This window comes from Euprymna scolopes, chromosome 9 (assembly GCF_053919585.1).
Source record: "Euprymna scolopes isolate OS-2025 chromosome 9, ASM5391958v1, whole genome shotgun sequence".
In the NCBI taxonomy this organism is placed as follows: domain Eukaryota; kingdom Metazoa; phylum Mollusca; class Cephalopoda; order Sepiida; family Sepiolidae; genus Euprymna; species Euprymna scolopes.
The window spans coordinates 130,928,432-130,947,124 of record NC_136490.1 but is presented as its reverse complement, the minus strand read 5'-3'; the positions used below and the strand labels follow the sequence as shown (position 1 = coordinate 130,947,124).

Below are 18,693 nucleotides of genomic sequence, written 5' to 3'. Positions count from 1 at the left end.
AGAGAAAAGAAAAAGAAAAAAAAAACGCAAATTGGGGTTTGTGTTACTGTACACATAGATTCGAAAAAGTTGTCAAAAAACAAATATATAACAAATAAATGTTATCAAAGGCAAGATAAGTTACTTTTCTACCTAACTGGATATATTTTTTGTGTTTTTATTCAATGTAACATGTTTATTCAGCTCGAAAAACATGCAGTGTTTACCGATGTATTGGAAAATTCAAAATGGCGCCCAACACTCTCTTTAACATGGTAAGTTTGGGAAAAGGTGTTATAAATAATAAACTATACAAAATACTATTTAAAAAAAACACCGAATATATGTCAACTTATGTCACGGTAACATATAATGAGCGAATTTCTAACAGTATTTTGTCTAGTTTATTATTTATAACATCTTTTCCTGAACTTACCGTGTTAAAGAGAGTGTCGGCCGCCATTTTGAATTTTCCAATACATCGGTAAACACTGTATGCTTTTCGAGCTGAATAAACATGTTACATTGAATAAAAACACGAAAAATATATCCAGTTAGGTAAAAAAGTAACTTATTTTGCCTTTGATAACATTTATTTGTTATATATTTGTTTTTTGACAACTTTTTCGAATCTATGTGTACAGTAATACAAACCCCGCAAATTGATTCTATACCTAATGAAGATATATATCGTCGAAACTTGTTTTTTCTTTTTTTAATTTTTTAAAGAATGTTTTTTTTTTTTAAATTCTGCGTTGTATTGGCTTCTTAAACTTACAAATTCTAATTCAAATTCACATAACGCTTATATCGAGAAAAAAAAAAACAAAAAAACTGATCAATTTACACTTCATTTCCAACTCAACACTCACCTTTAAAATTACGATCTATGTAGGTTTTGGGGTCTGCTGAAAATGAATATCTCATTTAAAACTGTCGCTGACAAATAGTTTTCCTAATAAAACATTGTTTTTTTTTTCTTTTTTCAATATATTGCATTATGGTTTTCATTGGTCGCCATGTTGTTTTACTTAAGTTGAGGTCATCATTTACATGCATGCACATTATTTATCTTTTCGTTGAAAGTTTACATAAAACATGGCGCAACCTATCAATTTGGCAAAAAATGTCTTAATATCAGGAAAACTATTTGTAAGTTACAGTTTTAAACGCGATATTCATTTTCCACAGACCCGAAAACCTATAAAAGTCGTCATTTTGAAAGTGAATGTTGGGTTGGAAATAAATCGTAAAATTCACCAAATATTTTATTTTTTAGTCATATTCAGAGAAAGTTATATTTACACCTACTCTAACCTTTGACACCACGATAAATAAATAGGATTCCACTTCTTCCATGTTCACTTGTTACAAAATAGAGACTGATGATATTAATTTAAACAAAAAAAATTACCTTTGATCTCAGCTTTCTGATAAATAATTACATTTGTTTAAAAGATTTATTAAATTTACTCAAACAAAAATTGATGAACAAAGTGTATAAATTCTGGAGGGATTTGGATTGATTGATCTCTTTTATGACCATTTTTTAATTTCGCTGCACAATTAAAATCATGTCATATACCAACTGTCATGATAATAATCAACCAACTCATCAAGCGACAGGAAAAAGTTTTTTGCTTTCTTTCATAATAAAATCCTTCTTTCTCAAAAATATATAAATATATACTGTGGTGTGTCTGTGGAAAAGAACATATGTATGTGTGTGTGTGTTTGTTTATATGTATATATATATATATATGGATTTTACTTGTGCAAATGGAAATTCAATTAACTTTCTTGAAGTTATATATTTGGATTTTACCGTCACTGGATTATTTATCTTCCACCAGACTATCCATTCACGTGTAATCACCTTTTTCTTCACCATATTCCCTCTGCTTCACTTTTTTGTTATCATGTAAGATCTTTGACTTACTTGTTGTTTCATCAAATACTTTTGCATGCAAAATCCGATCCCGCATTTTGCTAATTCCTACCCTCTAATGAGAAGGAAAGTATTTCTTCGAAACTCCACGGATTAAGGACTATCCACTTATCTAGTGTTTCCTTTTCAGATTAAATATGTTTTTAACTCTTTTTCAAAGTGTTTTTTAACATGTTTTATTAACTGTTTGCTCGTATATATATATATATATATATATATATATATATATATATATATATATATATATATATATATATATATATATTCAGAATAAAGTTCAACCCGGTTTTACTCAGGCTCTGTGTACTGTTTATAACTTGCCATACGTGTGAATACACTTTATGTAAGATTTCAAATGTTTAGATCAAAATTTGTCTGAGTAATTTCGTAGAGACTGCAGAGGTAAATTTTTTTAACTTTGACCCCAATTTTGACCCCTTAACATTTATTATTTTGGTCTCAAATCAAAATACAAAGGTTTACCCATGTCCAAGTTACCTACATCTAAAATTTCAAGTCTTTAGACCCAAAATTGGCGGAGAAATTTGGTAGAGTTTGCAAAGGTCAACTCTTTCAACTTTGACCTTTTGGCAGCGAAATTTTCGCCCCAAAATTGATTAAAATGCTTGCCGCATGTCTGAATACCCGTTATGTATAAATTTCAAATGTTTAGACCCAAAATTGGCTGAGTAGTTTGCTGGAGACCGCAAAGGTCAAATATTTTGAACTTTGATCCGTTGGCAGCTCAAATTTTCGACCCAAACCGATTAAAAAAGCTTGCCCTATTTCTGAATACCGTTTATGTAAAATTTCAAATGTTTAGACCACAAATTGTCTGAGTAATTTGGTAGAGACCCCAGAGATAAAATTTTTTTTAACTTTGACCCCAATCTTGACTCTTAAGCATTTTTGGAGGCTCCAATCAAATTAAATAGTTTGATCCATGTCCATTTAAAATTTCAAGTGTTTAGAACCAAAATTGGCGAAGGAGTTTGATAGAGTTTTCAAAGGTCAAATCGTGGAACTTTGACCCCTTGACAACAAAAACCGATTAAAAAGATATTCCCAAATCTCAATACTTTTTATGTTCAATCTCGACTCTGTAGACCGAAAATTGACAGAGTTATTTGGTAGGTAAATGTAAACAAACACACATTTTCACCTTATATATATATATATATATATATATATATATATATATATATATATATATATATACTAGACTATCCGTGACCTGTTGGATCAGTATGTTATATTAGCTATGGAATTCATGTATGAGCGTGACACTTGTGACGTAAAGAAAATAGTTTTTTGTTTTTTTTTGACATAACAGAAACATTTTTATGAAAGTATATTAAAATGAAAAAACAATATAGATAGATTTCTATGAGTCGTTCTGTTTATTATAATTTATTATTTTTGAAAAAAAACAATTTACAGTTACTGAATTATAAGTGGTTGGCCATACTTATAGGTAAATGTGCACTGAACAGATACCATAATACTTATTATAGTTAAATTCAAATTTTGATATATCTGCTTTTTTTTTTTTTTTACATCGTTCATTTCTGTATTAAGTTTAAGTTATTTTAAACCCCACTCTTCCCATGTTAAATAATAATTTCGAAATAATAACGTTAATATTTCAGCGTCCCAATTGTTCTTTTTTTTTTGTTTTTGTTTTTTGCGTTTAAATTATCCAAATAAACAATTGTTAATACTGTCTGCTTTATTTTTAATTTTTTTTTTTTTTACATCGTTCATTTCTGTATTACGTTTAAGTTATTTTAAACCCCACTTTTCCCATGTTAAATAATAACTTCGAAATAAGAACGTTAATATTTCAGTGCGCAGGTCATGCGCAACCAGATGTCATAAACCGGAAAGTGGGTTATATACATCGTTACAAGGTCATTTGAGTTTTATAATTACATAGATATATGTATATACACACACACACACACACACATATATACGCATACAAGATTCCTTCAATAAGTTTCCATACTTTTTTCATATAGGCACTTTTATTGATAGTACACACATGAAACACTAGTCCCTTTCGAAGTAATCTCCTCCGGCTGCAATGCACTTGTTGTACCGTTCCAACAACTTCTGTAAGGCCCATGGAAGTCCTCTTGTGTGAGCGTGTTAATGATCCTCGTCACAGCCTCTTTCATCTCCTCAATTATCACATAACGACAGCCTCTAAGGTTTTCCTTGAGCTTAGGGAATATCCAAAAGTTATAGGGAGAAAGGTCTGGATTATAGGGAGGGTAAGGAATTGTCTTGATGCCCATCTTGATCAAATAGTCAGTGACAAGGATGGAGCACTTTCAGGACAAAGTTCACGCAAATCTTCTACATTTTAAGTTCCCTTCAAATAAGTGTGTAGAGATCCCACGCTGACATTAAACTTTGCACTTATTGTCTCTATAGACACACAAGTCCTTATCCATGAAATTCTTTATTTGGCCAATCAATTCCGGTGTTCTGACTTCCTTACTCCTCTCACACCTCCCAGCATCCCTCACAGACTCCCTCCCTTCCTTCCTTGAATCTCTTATGCCACTCAAAAACTGATGTGCTTTTCATGCAAGATGGTCCATATATATATATATATATATATATATATATATATATATATATATATATATATATATATATATATATGCAAACAAAATACACAATGTATCATAAAATGAAATGTCCTGGGAACAGAATGTATGCAAGAGAGAATGGAAAACAATTAACCACAAGATGAAATCAAAATCAAATGGGAGAATTGTCCGGTTACATTTGGAATAATTTGCTTGAAAATGTTCGTTGATCTTAATGAAATCAGTTAAATTTCTTGTTTTACTTTTTTTTGGGGGGGGGGGGTTATTTCATGTCGGTACACAACACCCATTGTAAAACGATTAATTATATACAAGTGGACAAGAATTGTTATTTTACGCATATTTGAGTGTATGTGGGGTGATTGTGGGCTCATACCTTCTGCAACAATATTAGGACATTAGTATATAACTCTAAAACAATGGAGAAAGATGAGAACTCTGATGGTGAGGCTACTGATGTTGTTCAAAAGTTTTGTTAATTTGATGATAGCATCTGAGCATAGGAAGGAGTTGATGCTAGAGTTATGATTTCGTTTGCTGATTTGTTTTCTTTTATTCAATTTCTCATTAAATGCAAAAGTAAAAAAAAATTGTTTGAAAAAGGGAAGACTAAAAAAAGTTGGGGTTTTTTTTTGTGTGTGTTAAAAACTATTAAAATGCATTTTGTTCCTATGTCTGCATTTCACAATTTTAAATTTCAACGTGACGTCAGCATCGGTCGGCCATGTTGGCTAATCAACCTAGGAAAGCCTATATTGTCCCATCTCCATTCTTTGTAATAATTACCTTTTGTGTAATGTTAAAAACCCTCCAGAAAGAGGAGAGTTCCCCTTCTCAGTTTATGAAAAAGGAAGTGCAACTCGATTTGAAATCTGATAAAACATGATAACCAATGCAGGAGGTGTAACACAATGGATACGAATGAGAATGCGGATCTAGAGAAAGTATATTTGGAGGCAGATGAGAACTCTGACGTATATTTAGATAGTGAGGCTATTGAGGTTGTTTAGAAGTTTTATTACCTTGGTGATAGTATTTGAGCACAGGAGGGAGCTGGTGTTAGAGTTCCAAATAGATAGAGTAAGTTAAGGGAACTTCTGCTATTCCTAACCAGTATCAACGAAGGAAAGAGTCTATCAGGCATATGTACACAGTGTGATGATATATGGAAGTGAAACTTGGCTAGCGGGGATTTAGACATGCATTGCATGGAGAAAAATGATATTAGAATGAGCCAATGAGTGTTTAATGTGGTTCTCAAAGACAGGCTTAAATCTGATGACCTCATAGGTTAATGAAATCTGGACAATATAGCAGAATATGCACGTCGCTGAAATAATAACATTGTTATTTAACATTCTTAATATAAGGAGTGCGGGGGCATTGTTAACTATTCTGTACTTTCGCCTAACAATTTAATAAACAAAAGACATTGTAAAAATTAAATTTAACTTGAAATGAAAAAGAGCATGGTCCGTATTCTGCATAAGTACTTGGAAATAAGTATAGAACAGGAGACTGTTGGTATGCACACATTGAAAGAATGATTGAAAGTTCTTGGATTAGTAGATATAGTAGAACATTTAAGACAGCAGGGCCAGGTCAAAGAAAACATAGGTGGAAATGAAAAGGATGGACTTGACATTTTAAAAAGCATAAATAAAGACCAGGCCAGAGATAGGTTAGTTTGGAGGTCAATTTCTAAAAACCATACGATACATGCCAGAATATAAAACAAATGTTAAACTGAAGATGAGGATGAAGCGAAAAAAAAAATCTGAAAATTCATTCTGAATTTAATTTATATTATTCGATATAGTAATAATAATGATATATAATGATCATTTATGTGAAAGCAGTTTTTATTATTATTAGAAAGCTCCTCCTTTGCTAATCATGAATTTTTTAAATAAATGTACATGTGTATTCATTTTTTTGCAGACTGTTATCTTTCTTCATAGTTGTTGTTGTTGTTTCCCCACAATTCGGCCAACTCATCCTCTGGCCTTCTTCAGGTGATTAACTACGACAGGATAGGAATGCTGTGTCTTGTAACTATATCCCCTGTAATTATTGCCTTCCATAGTTGTTGTCTCACCACGTTTTGGCCAACTTATCATCTAGCCTGCTTGGGTAGGATTGAAAGCACTCTCTTCAGATAATGCTCACCTGGAACTGTAGAGACTCAACGCCTTTATCCACTACGCCACTGGCCCTAAAGAGCGATCACAGTTGGATTTTTTATGGCCTTAAAAATCCAATTTTGTGTTCTTATCTGGTCTTCCATTGTCGAGTATGTACTGAATGGTATTATAAATTTATGATAAGACAACAACTATAGAAAGGAGTGATTAATGAGAATACAGTTACAAGGCTCAGCATTCTTATCCTGTCATGGGGGTGGGGCAGCTTTGTCTGGGCGTGAATTATGCTTAAATACAATATTCTAATTTGTCCAGATTTCGTATATATTATTATAGAGTCATGATTTCAAAAGTAAAAAAAAAAAAGTATTTGGGTGCCATCAGCTAGAATCGAAACGGAAAGCAAAACTGTAGCATTTAAAGCTGGTGACGTTACCACTGTACCAACGTGCCATGCATATGAACTGATTAAAAATTAAAAATAAACTAAGATGAATGTACAAAATATATAATGATTTTTTAAAATTTGGATCCATTTTTGACCCCTTAAAAACTATTTTAATCGGTTAAAGACCTATAAAAGAACAGTCCGTAAAAAATCCAATCATTTGAGGCCCTTAGTGCCACTCTGCGACTTTTAGTTTCAGAGGAGATAGAGTTTGAAAATATGGAGACAGGCAGACATACAGCATTTTATATATTAGATTACTGTTACTATTATTATTACTTGTACTATTATTACTATTATTATTATTATTATTATTATTATTATTATTACTATTATTGCTATTATTATTACTATTATTGCTATAACTATTATTATTGTTAAAGAATGTTGAGAAAATGAATGGAAAATCCACTATAGCTCTATAGAAGTTGGTTGCAGGTGTTTTGTGAGACAGAGCATTCTGACAAAAATAGGTATAGTGAGGGTAGCGATGACCCGTGTTTTAAAGAGAATAACAAATAAAGTGATAAGAGTATCCAAGAACGAACTCAAAAGAAACTGAATTTTTTTCGTATCTTTCATGACTACACATTTACTAAGGCCCATTGCTTGACGTGTTGTTAAATAGAAATGCCAAAGTTTGTTACAATACAATGTTCTTGGTGATGTCAGCATACATAGCTGATAGCTTTTAAGGAGACGATCTGGCAAGTCTGGAATTAGGTCAGGATTGCTGTCTGAACCGATATGATGTGAAACCTGAAATTGGCAATGAGGGCAGTGCATCACTGAAGATCTCTTTTGAGGCATTCATGTATTCACGACTATTATTATTATTATTATTATTATTATTATTATTATTATTATCATCATCGGAACTTTGCATAAAGTCTGCAACAGTATCTTGTAACAGTCACAAAGAACTATTTTCTCTGGTGAATCAATGCCCTCCTCTAAGTTCTTTGGCCACAGGCGGACCTATGAGCTAACAGGGCGCATTGATTCATCTGCTTCCTAAAAAAGTCTTGAGGAAACATTAGTCAGTCAGAACCGGACCTTCAGCCTAGCAACACCTATCCTCTCTCGTCCCCTGTCCACCGGACATCTCACTTTAGCATTGATGGCCTCCACTTGGTGACAACTGCTATTAGCTCGGGACGACACTGTACTGACTGGCCGACGACAACTTCAAAAGAACTTTCTTTTCCTTTCTCCTTTTTTGCAGTCCAACCTGCCAGTTCCTGCTACAAATAAAATATTCTTCGTTGTTATTGTTAAAAGAAAGTTTATTATTTCTTTTGTGCTTTGTTCTTTACTATATTTTATTAGGAACGTAAAACAATTACCTTTCCTAAAATCTATTATGCCTATATCCCCACTGTGACCGAAAGAAAATATCATATTCCAAAAATCATATAAATTGATCAATTTGTTTATTTTTGAATAAGAAAATCAAATTTTAGTACTAACCTATATCCCCACTTTACCCTAGCCCAACTCATCCCACTGTTGCCTATATTATTAGTAGATTTTTTTCATCAAGTTAAAATCAATTCATTCTGAAAATTTTCTTGGTGCTTATCCAGGATTCCCTCAATATTAAAGTATAAAAATAAAGAAAAAGTCTGTATCATGTACGTATTTGTGACTGAAAGAAAATATCATATTCCAAAAATCATATAAATTGATCAATTTGTTTATTTTTGAATAAGAAAATCAAATTTTAGTACTAACCGAGAAGCGACTGCCTTGCAACATCCTTTTGAAAGCAGGCTAGAGGATTAAGGTAGAGCACTCCAAATAATTCCAACTTGTGAGATTTTAAAAAGCCATTCTTAACATGGGGAGGAGGGAACATTTGCAAAACTCAAATTCGCTTAAAAATTATTTTCTTTATGAAAATAAAACTGTTAGATCAATTTATGTGATTTTTGGAATACGATATGCTTGTTTCTGTCACAAGTACGTGCATCATACAGATTTTTCTTTATTTTTGTTTTTTAATATGAGGGAATTCTGGACAAGAACCACTCTCGTTTGTTTGTTTTTTTTTATAAAAGAAATCTCATTAATCTTTAAGTAGATCCAATCAAGCATCTTACCACTTTCTCAGTTGACTTCACCACAGGACCAAGTTTTTCAGCCAAATCTTGAGCACAAGCCTTGAAAAAAAAAATAAATAAATAAATTAAATAAATAAATAAAAACGATAATAAAGATTTAATTATATGAAAACATTCTTTTTGAAAAAATTATTTTTTTTAAGCGGAAAGTTACACATAACGACATGATTATAAACTCGTTTAGAATCGAGGCCATTCCGGCATATTTCTTGAGACATTTCATTGTTGCATTACTTCCCTGTTTTCTAGACGGTGATAAATGATTTGGCGTCCCTGACGAAACTTCTTCCAACAGATATTTTAACTGAAGAAATTTATCACATTCTTAGACGAATTATCATCATCATCATCATCATCATCATCATCATCATCATCATCATCATTTACTCACTAGGAGTAGTCACACAGGTCATGATCAAAGATTTCTCTTTGAGAACAACTTGTGGTGTTCTCTGGAGTCTGAATGACAAGTCTCCCCATATTTCCAGTACTTTCCACCTCTTTCGATCACCGTTGCAAAAGAATTTGCATTATCGCAACAGCCGCTTACCATTAGCACTATCAATAATTTCCCCCACTCTTTATCTGTGCCTAAACCTAAACGTAGATTCCATGAACAAAGCTTCTTTCTTAAAACTGCACACCTGTGGAACTTTTCTGTTTGCTGCTTTCCAGCTGACTACAACATGATTGTCTTCAAGTCCAACGTTTTGATGAGCCGTTCCCTTTCAAAAGTTACACTTCTAACGATTACTATGATATTGTCCCTTTGTACACTCTTTAACCCTTATCCTCGAGTGGTGTCTGGGCCTTGATAAGTGGTGATTCCTTTGTAAAAAAAGAAAAAAACCATTGATTTCTCGTTGGCAGTGACCATTGGTCTTCACTGGGATTTGGATGGCAATAAGCCTCCCCAAGGTTACAATCCTTTTTGCACTCATCCAGCGGAGGTCTGGCTAGATCTTTCTCTCTTCGGTCTTTCCATGCTCCTTGACCATCCTGGTGCCAGTTTATGGTGACATGCCCAAAAAAAAGGGTGGTGGTCAGAACGCAGGCCACATGGGGGTACCTTACAATTATACTGTTTCAGTTTTCATGATTCCATGTAGTGTTCCTTTGTGTTTTACATCTGTAGCCATTTCTGTGTCCAGTTTGTGTCTGTAGTTCGTGTGGTGTTAGTCCCCACATTCAAGGGTTTTTCTTAATATTTCTGCAGTTTTCATTATTGTTATTCATTATATCTTCTCAGCCTTCCCTCTGATTCCAATCTCTCCCATTCTTTTTCAAAGATTTTTGGTACTGTTCCTAGCACTCCTATTATTAGTGGTGTTATCTTGACTTTATTCATATATATATGTATATATATATATATATATATATATATATATATTTCCCCAAAACCTCTGGTCTTGATGGAGGGGAGACTAAAACTTGCTGCTATGGTTTCAAATGATCTGAAATAACAGCAAGGGGAGACTTGATTCCAAATATTTCTCATATCTCCTCTCTTTTGAAAATAGGGTACGATTATGAATATCTCCAGTATCAAATAATCCTTATACACTCTGAAATTTACTTTATGTATGAAAACCAAAGAGGGGAGATATAGCATATGAGAAATATTTGGAATCAAGTCTCCGCTTGCTGTTATTTCAGATACTTTGAAATTATAGCAGCAAGTTTTAGTCTCCCCTCTATCAAGGCCAGAGGTTTACAGGAAATATCTTGTAATTCATATGCAAAACTAGGAAAACAAATGACTACGATTGAAATATTTTATGACTGTAAAAAAGTGCCAAAAATAGGCTCTGGATGATGGATGATCCCCTTAATGTGCGACCTTAAGGGCAAATGCCACATAGCCCACTATACAATTCAGATCATTACCTTTCCAACGAGTCTTCATTTGTTAAATTCTGATCAATAGTCGCTGAGATTTGGAAATATGTTTTATGATTATGGAGGAAGTGAAAATCAGACAATTATTAAAAGCAGACCACACTAATTGTCTCTACACAATCAAAGTACACATATTGTCAGGGCAATCAAATGGGGAGATATGCTATGAATAAACATGACTTATTTTGTTGTTGATGTTCTGGGAGGCTGATTCTGTGACCAGAATAGAGATCTAACTTGAATGGTGCCAGAATCATGAAGATCATGCAAAGATGTATGCTTAAGCCAGAAAAGAAAAATATATCCAGTTTATAAATTTTCACATTTTTAAATAAAAATTTAAATATATTTTTGGTTTCCACAAATAGAAGATTGTATTTTCTTGTTGCTCAGTATAATTCAGGAGAGGTAAATTAGATATACTACAAGGGAGATAATTCCTGAATATTCTGAGTCAATGAAGATAACAAAATGGTGGCTAACAACATATTTCACATGTAAGCCACCATACAATTCATGAAAGAATAGCTAACAATATTCCATTTTGTTTGGGGGAGATTTCAAATGAGCTTCAAATTCCTCTTCTAAAAGATGAAATACCATGTGTCTTACCTGCAGACATTCTGCAGACCATTCTTTCTTTCTGATGTCTAATAGATTCATTCCAGACCCATCACTGAAATCTATTGGAGCATATTGACCAATCATCAATGAGGCTCCAAAGCTGCTAACCAATGAAATTCTCTGTTGAAATTAAAAAATAAATAAATTTCATTTAAAAGGAAACGATTTTGAAGAAATGAACAAAAAATAACAAATAAGATGACTTTGGGTCACTAATACAATGTTTATAAATAAATAAATAAACAAATAGGCATACAGCAGAACCCTAGGATACATTTTTTTTTCAGGTTACGATGTGGAATATGATGTTTTTCCAGACTCTGGTTATGGTATTTGCCCCGCTTGTCAGTGTTATTTATAATGTTATTTGATTATATACATGTGTATTATACAATGTACTGTATTTTGTTACTAATTTTTAATGCCGCATCCCGGAGTTCTACTGTATATCTCTATATATTGTGTATTTAGGCAGACAGATATTGTTGAATAACATGGAGTGTTTTTGCTTAATGATCATTTTTTTGTAATTTCTCTATTTTTGAAATGGTCATTCTTATATCACAGTTGAATTTGTGTAGGAAAGTTCTGTAGTCATTTTCGTCAATTTTTTTTTGTAAGTACTTTCAACTGATTTTCTTCCGTCGTCTTTAGGCAATTTTTGATTACTGCTTTGTTTGAAATCTGGATGCTTTTATATGCTTCAGTTTAAATTACATTTAAATTACTTGAAATTAGATGTCTTTGGGTGTTCTTTTGAAAAATCAACGAACAGAATTGCATGTAAATAAACAAATAGACATGCAGATATATCTTTATGTCTACATCTAAATATGTAAACTATATAAGAAAAGAAGAAAAAAAAAAGCATTTGATTAGGTATAGCGATATCGTTGGATGGAGCCAATTTCAGATTATAAATATAATAAATAAAAATAAAAATATATGATGGTAATACGGTATAATACTTCTGATGTACTGGTTCTTATTAAATCACTAAAGTTAAGAGACATTGAGCCTGGTCAGTTCCAGATGTGTAACCTTTTCAGAATACGAGATGTTGTATGCTGGGGGATGGCAACAAAAAGAAACTGCAAAAAATGGTTTTTAAGCACTTGATATGAAAATAAGATAGAGTAGAGAAAGATTAGCAACGTTTCTTCTGTGAAAAAGATGTAGGGTGTGAGATTTTGGAGTCGGTTTTCTACTCTATCAAAGCAGGAAATAATTCTCTGGCTGGCATCTCTTTAGATGCGGCAACAACGTTTCATCTTAGGATGTATTTGACTCTTATACAAGTAGAAGATTGCGTCTCAGAAGTGAAATACTTTTTAGAGCGGTAAAATGATTCAATAATTTTTCCAATGACCTTGGCAACAGATTTGATATAAGTCTTCCATTTCAGGACTGGAGTGAAGGTCGGTTTCAGAAGCTTATCAAAGCAGGACGCTTCTATCAAAATGAAAGCCATTCATTTCACCTGAGAGCTAAGTGAGGATCAAAGCATTGGTGGTGAAAGAAGAGAAGCTTGATTTTAGATGTAAAAAGTAACCAATCACCTTTTTCCCCATTGAAAGACAAGCTTCAAGTTCAACAAGAGAGAATCATAAATCTTGATCATTAATGCTCTTCAAAGTGTTCCTATAAATGGTTGTGTCATCGGCAAATGTTGATGAATAATCTTAGAATGTGATTTGAGAGATTATTGATGAAGATCAGAAAAAGTTGGGCCAATAATGGATCCTTGGTATATGCCAGTGTTGATACTATTTGGTAGCGTTGCATTATGCATGGGTGCGCATTGGTTTACTTTGTTCTTGTTAGTGCATGTGAGTGATGTGAGCAAATTGAGTCCTTTTCTTTTACGACTTGCCTCTCTTAGCCCAAAGGGAGTGTTATTAAGCGACATTCTTGGCTGTGTTTTATAGCAGTTTCTACCTTCAGGTCGGCTTACTATTTTCACATATACGTGTTACGTTTTTGGGTTTTGAAAGATTTTCATCAGTTGGAAAATATTCTGAGTTCATGTCTCTGAAAAACTTACTTGCTTTGGAGAGTGAAAAGGAAAATGAGGAAGGAAAGAGTGAAGCAATTATAGCGATTTGCTTTTTAGTGTTCCACGGAATCACTTCACGATTAATCAAAGAGAAAGAAATTTTTCTCTTATTAGCCACATCTAAATTTAAACATCTGTGATACACACCTCTAACTCTAATTTTTAACTTTTAATAGAACTTTCCATTTATTTGTTAAATTTAACCTTATGTGGAAATAACCGCCATTAACACTATTTTGGCATACGCACATCTAAATAATCAGATTCCAAAAGAAAAGAACTTGAAACCGTTTTTTGGGCATTTAAATCTTTTTGGACGACTTTCATTATCAACATTATTTCTCTAAATATTATTATAAAAATGCGGGAGAAGGCAGAATTTCGCGGCATCAAGAATGCCATTATGTTTTTGTTTTACTAGACATTGTCCAAGATCAATAAATGTACGATTACAACATTACATCTTTTTCAGCATATAAGAGAGAGAGAGAGAGAGAGAGAGAGAGAGAGAGAGAGAGAGAGAGAGAGAGAGAGAGCGCGTAATGGGCTAGGCAGAGGAGAAAGAGAGAGTTGGGAAGAGGGATGGAAAAGTTGGGGAGAGGGGAAGAGATAAAGATAGAGAGACGGCTAGAAAGAGCGGGAGGGAGAAAAATAGAAGATTTAATATAAAACTGTTACACGCACACTACTTAACTTTCAGACAGTGAAATAAAAGACCATGTGCGGTAGGCACCTCCAAAAGTCACCACATAATTACCCCCCCATATGTAAAACGATATAACTTTATTATAAATTAATATTATCAATATAACTTTTGTATCATTTAAAAGAAGAAGGGCAAAATAAACCAGTAATAATTAAAAAAAATTTTTTCATCGTACGAAAATAATTAAATTGCGAGACGAAAATCGTGTTTACATAATTGGCGCTTTAAAATAATGTTCCCATGTAGGACGCATTCCGAACGTGAAAACATACCCGTGTTTAATAAATCTAGCAAAAATCAACTAATGGTCAGATTTTCGTGAAATTTTCGATACTTATCCATTTTAGAAGGAAATTACATATAAAAATGCAGTTTCCGTAAAATATACGAGGGGAAATATTTTTTTAGTGCGTGTCCCCCCTCCTATATTTATTTTTTTCGCAATTTGAACAAAATATATTTAAATCTATCGAAATTTCTATTTATAACATAAGAGTTCAAATAAGTAAAAAATATTTATTTTTTAAAAAATCAAATACACGTATTGAACAAAAACTTACTTTGAAGTTGCAATTAAAAAATGATATAAATTTAATATTATTATGTGTTTTTTTTTTTAATAGCGTTTTTTCGGATTAATATATACTATAATCAGTTGAATTGCCAAGAAAAAGAAACTTCTTAAAAATTAATTAATTTTTAAAAGATTAAAAGATTAAAAATCCATTTTCAAAATGTTCCGTAAAAACATAGATTTTTAATTAATTGTGTTTAAATTTTTTGTTAATATTAAGTTTTAATATAAACATGGCTCTTGTCAGCTATTGTATCGCCAAATTAAAACCAATTTGAAAATATTATTGCGCAAATATTAAGCATTTTGTTGGCTCCCCTCATATTTTGTTTATCTCATTTTACCGAACAAAATATGGAAGCCGGTTGTTAACCAAATGAACATTCAGTAAAACCGTATTTCATATTTAATATGCAAATGTTTATATTATTAATCGTTAAACTGTGTAAATCTTAAAACCTAGCAAAATTATGACAAAGATTAATTATTAATTACAGTTTGAAGAAAGGTTTTAAAAAATCATTAAGTCGCTTCTGCTTTTCCATAGTTCGTATAGTTAATACAAGCCTGACGTCACGGAATCATGCTTTCTTTTTTTCACATTCGAATGTGCGAAGTATACTTACTTCTGTGTCGTTGTAGGCAAAACGATCATTTTGAAATATTTTTGCAATTTGATTTCCGGTGAATCTTTCATAAGCGCGGGATCCAGTAATTTCAGCCAAACGCTATGTAAAAAAAAAAAAAAGAAAGAAAAAGATATGCAATGTGGTAAATTTTAAAAGTAATTTCAACCAGACGATAAGTAAAAAAAAAAAAAAGAGATATGCAATGTGGTAAATTTTAAAAGTAATTTCAACCAGACGATAAGTAAAAAAAAAAAAAAGAAAAAAAAAAAGAGATATGCAATGTGGTAAATTTTAAAAGTAATTTCAACCAGAAGATAAGTAAAAAAAAAAAAAAAAAAAAAAAAAAAAAAAATAATACAGATATGCAAAATGGTTTTAAACCCACAATTCAATTTCTATTTGACAGCTTAACTGTTTTCAAATTCCTTTAAAACTTCGAAGGATCACGAAGTAATTCATTCTATCTTTTTTTTCTTTTTTTTTTTTTAACTATTAACAAAAGATTAAAATGGCTGACTTGTAAATAAAGATACCAATATGCATTGTGGTGTATTAATTTTATAATATGAATTTTTTAAATAAGATTAAAACGTATTCATTTTTGTACTTTACACTATTGCCTTTCTGATTGCAATAAATAATTGATTAATGGTAAAGTTGACATTGAGTTTACTTTCAGAAACTTCGTAATTTTGTCCTTTAGTTCTCACATTCCGTGAATGATGTTTCTAACAAAGAGAGAAAAATCACTGTTTTCTAGGTTGGAATCTATCCATATATAACACATATCGTTGGCTAGTTCTTGCCCTTGAATTAGTATTTTGTTAGCTCCTTACAAATGGCTTCATGCTTTGTCTGGAGCGATTTTCATCAAAACAATTTTAAAATAAAAATATATGAGTCAAGTAAAGGCGAGAAACACACACAAATATACACAAGAAGTGTTTACACAAACTTATTAATATACTAGCAGGCCGCCTAAATATGATATTTTGATTAATGCAGATTTCGTATTTATTATTATATTAGACCCAATATATAGTAAGTATTTAACTAGTTAAAAAAAAAATGTTTGTACCACCACCAAGAATCGAAACCAAAACGTTTAGCTTAAGATTTACTTTTTCCTTTGATGTTAATTCCTGAGCTATGAAGACATGTTTGCTGCAGGGTTAAAAATTAAAACATGAACCAATAGCTATTACTTTACTCATGCATATTCGTAATGCCATCATTCGACCATCACCTGGCAAATTCCATTTTGTTTAATTTTCACACTAGCATTAGTATGAAAGTGAATTCATTATAATATATATCTTTTGAAGGGCCTGTTAGGTTTCAAGGACCCCACAAAACAAGCAACAAACAAAGTCGCCTTCGAGTTGACTTTGTTATCTTTTTATGTTGATATTTTTTAAAATTATAAGAAAAAATCAGAGCATGAACTCATTATTAAATGAGAATTTAGAACAATAGAGACAGAAGATCTGCATTTTTTTATTTAAAAGTTTTATAAATAAAAAAATAAATATTTAATATATCTCTTCCCTTCTTTTAAACTAAATTATTCACTATATTAATAATCGACCCTTGTGATGAAAAAACAAACAACTCGAATTCATAATCTGTCTGCAGATGGCAAGAAAGATCTAGCAAACATGTCGCCTACTCAATGGTCACACGTTTTAAATGGGTGACTACATGAGTAAGTGAATCAATGGTTGACCACAGTGTTTTTTTTTTGTTTATTTTTACATAGGCATCACCACATTATCAAGGCCAATAGGCCACTCAAGGATAAGGGTTAAAGAGTGTACAGTAAAAATTGGACAATATAGTAATCATTAGTAATGAAAATTTGGTAAATTTGATAACTTATATGGAACGGCTCATCAAGAACTTATTTACGTTAGACTTGAAGACAACCATATTGTAGTCAGCCGGAAAGCAGGAAAACGGAAGGCAATTCCACAGGCGTGCAGTTCTAAGAAAAAAGCTTTGTTCATGGAATCTACGTTTAGGTTTAGGCACAGATAAAGAGTGGGGGGAATTATTGATAGTGTTTACAGCTAGACGAGTGTTTCTTGTGAAAGATTGGCGAGGGGGGACCATAGATTGAAGCTCAGTCGAACACTTTCCATGAAAATAACGATACATCAGAGACAAACTCGCAACATCTCTTCTGTGAGATAGAGGTTGCAAGGAAGAGAAAAGGACATCTCCTACGAGGCTACGAAGTCTATTTTGAACTCTATCAAGGAAGACCAAGTCCTTTCTAGCAGCTCCTGCCCAGATGTGGCAACAGTATTCCATCCTTGGACGTACCTGGCTCTTATATAGATAGAGAATAGCATCAGCAGTGAGATATCTACCGGATCGATAGAAAGATCCGACCATTTTTCCAGCGGCCTTGGCAACAGATTTGATGTACGTGTTCCATTTAAGATCAGGAGTAATGGTCAAGCCAAGAAGCTTGTCAAAACTTGAGGCCTCCTGAAGACGAGAGCCATTCATTTCAATTGATGCCAGATGTGGATCAGAATGTTATCACATGATCTGATATTTCACGCATTTAAGAAAAAGACAACCCCAACACAATACCCAATGTCTTTCTAGAAAGAATTCTAACTAGAAAGCTATCAGGGAAACAAAGTTTTTTTCTCATGGAAACCACTTCAGACAAGGCGTGAAGCCACTTAATGTAAGGAGCTAACAAGAATGAAAGATGATTATCTCAAAGACAGGAAATGCCTACTGGCCTTAATTTTGAAAAGCACAGGGATATAGGTAGTGTTGTATTGCCGTGTTTATATAACCGTGTCTATGTATGTCTAGTGTATATAAGGTATACGTGTTTCTGTAATCGATGCTCGTGTATCGTCTAGTTGTTAGACTTATAAGGACAGTTATTTTTTCTTTGTATATGGAGTGTCTGTATGTAT

The 18,693-nt window shown here is 32.4% G+C and overlaps 1 protein-coding gene across 4 annotated transcripts in view; it reads right to left on the bottom strand.

Moving 5' to 3' along the window:
• Positions 1-18,693, bottom strand: part of LOC145284835 (xylulose kinase-like) — a 225,628-nt gene that overhangs the window by 47,419 nt on the left and 159,516 nt on the right. For all 4 annotated transcript variants that reach the window (XM_080133812.1, XM_080133813.1, XM_080133811.1 and 1 more), the window contains 3 exons: positions 15,749-15,850; positions 11,775-11,906; positions 9,243-9,302 (listed from right to left, as the gene is read on the bottom strand). In XM_080133812.1, coding sequence (XP_079989938.1) covers positions 9,243-9,302; positions 11,775-11,906; positions 15,749-15,850 — 294 coding nt within the window. The remainder of the gene's footprint in view (positions 1-9,242; positions 9,303-11,774; positions 11,907-15,748; positions 15,851-18,693) is intronic.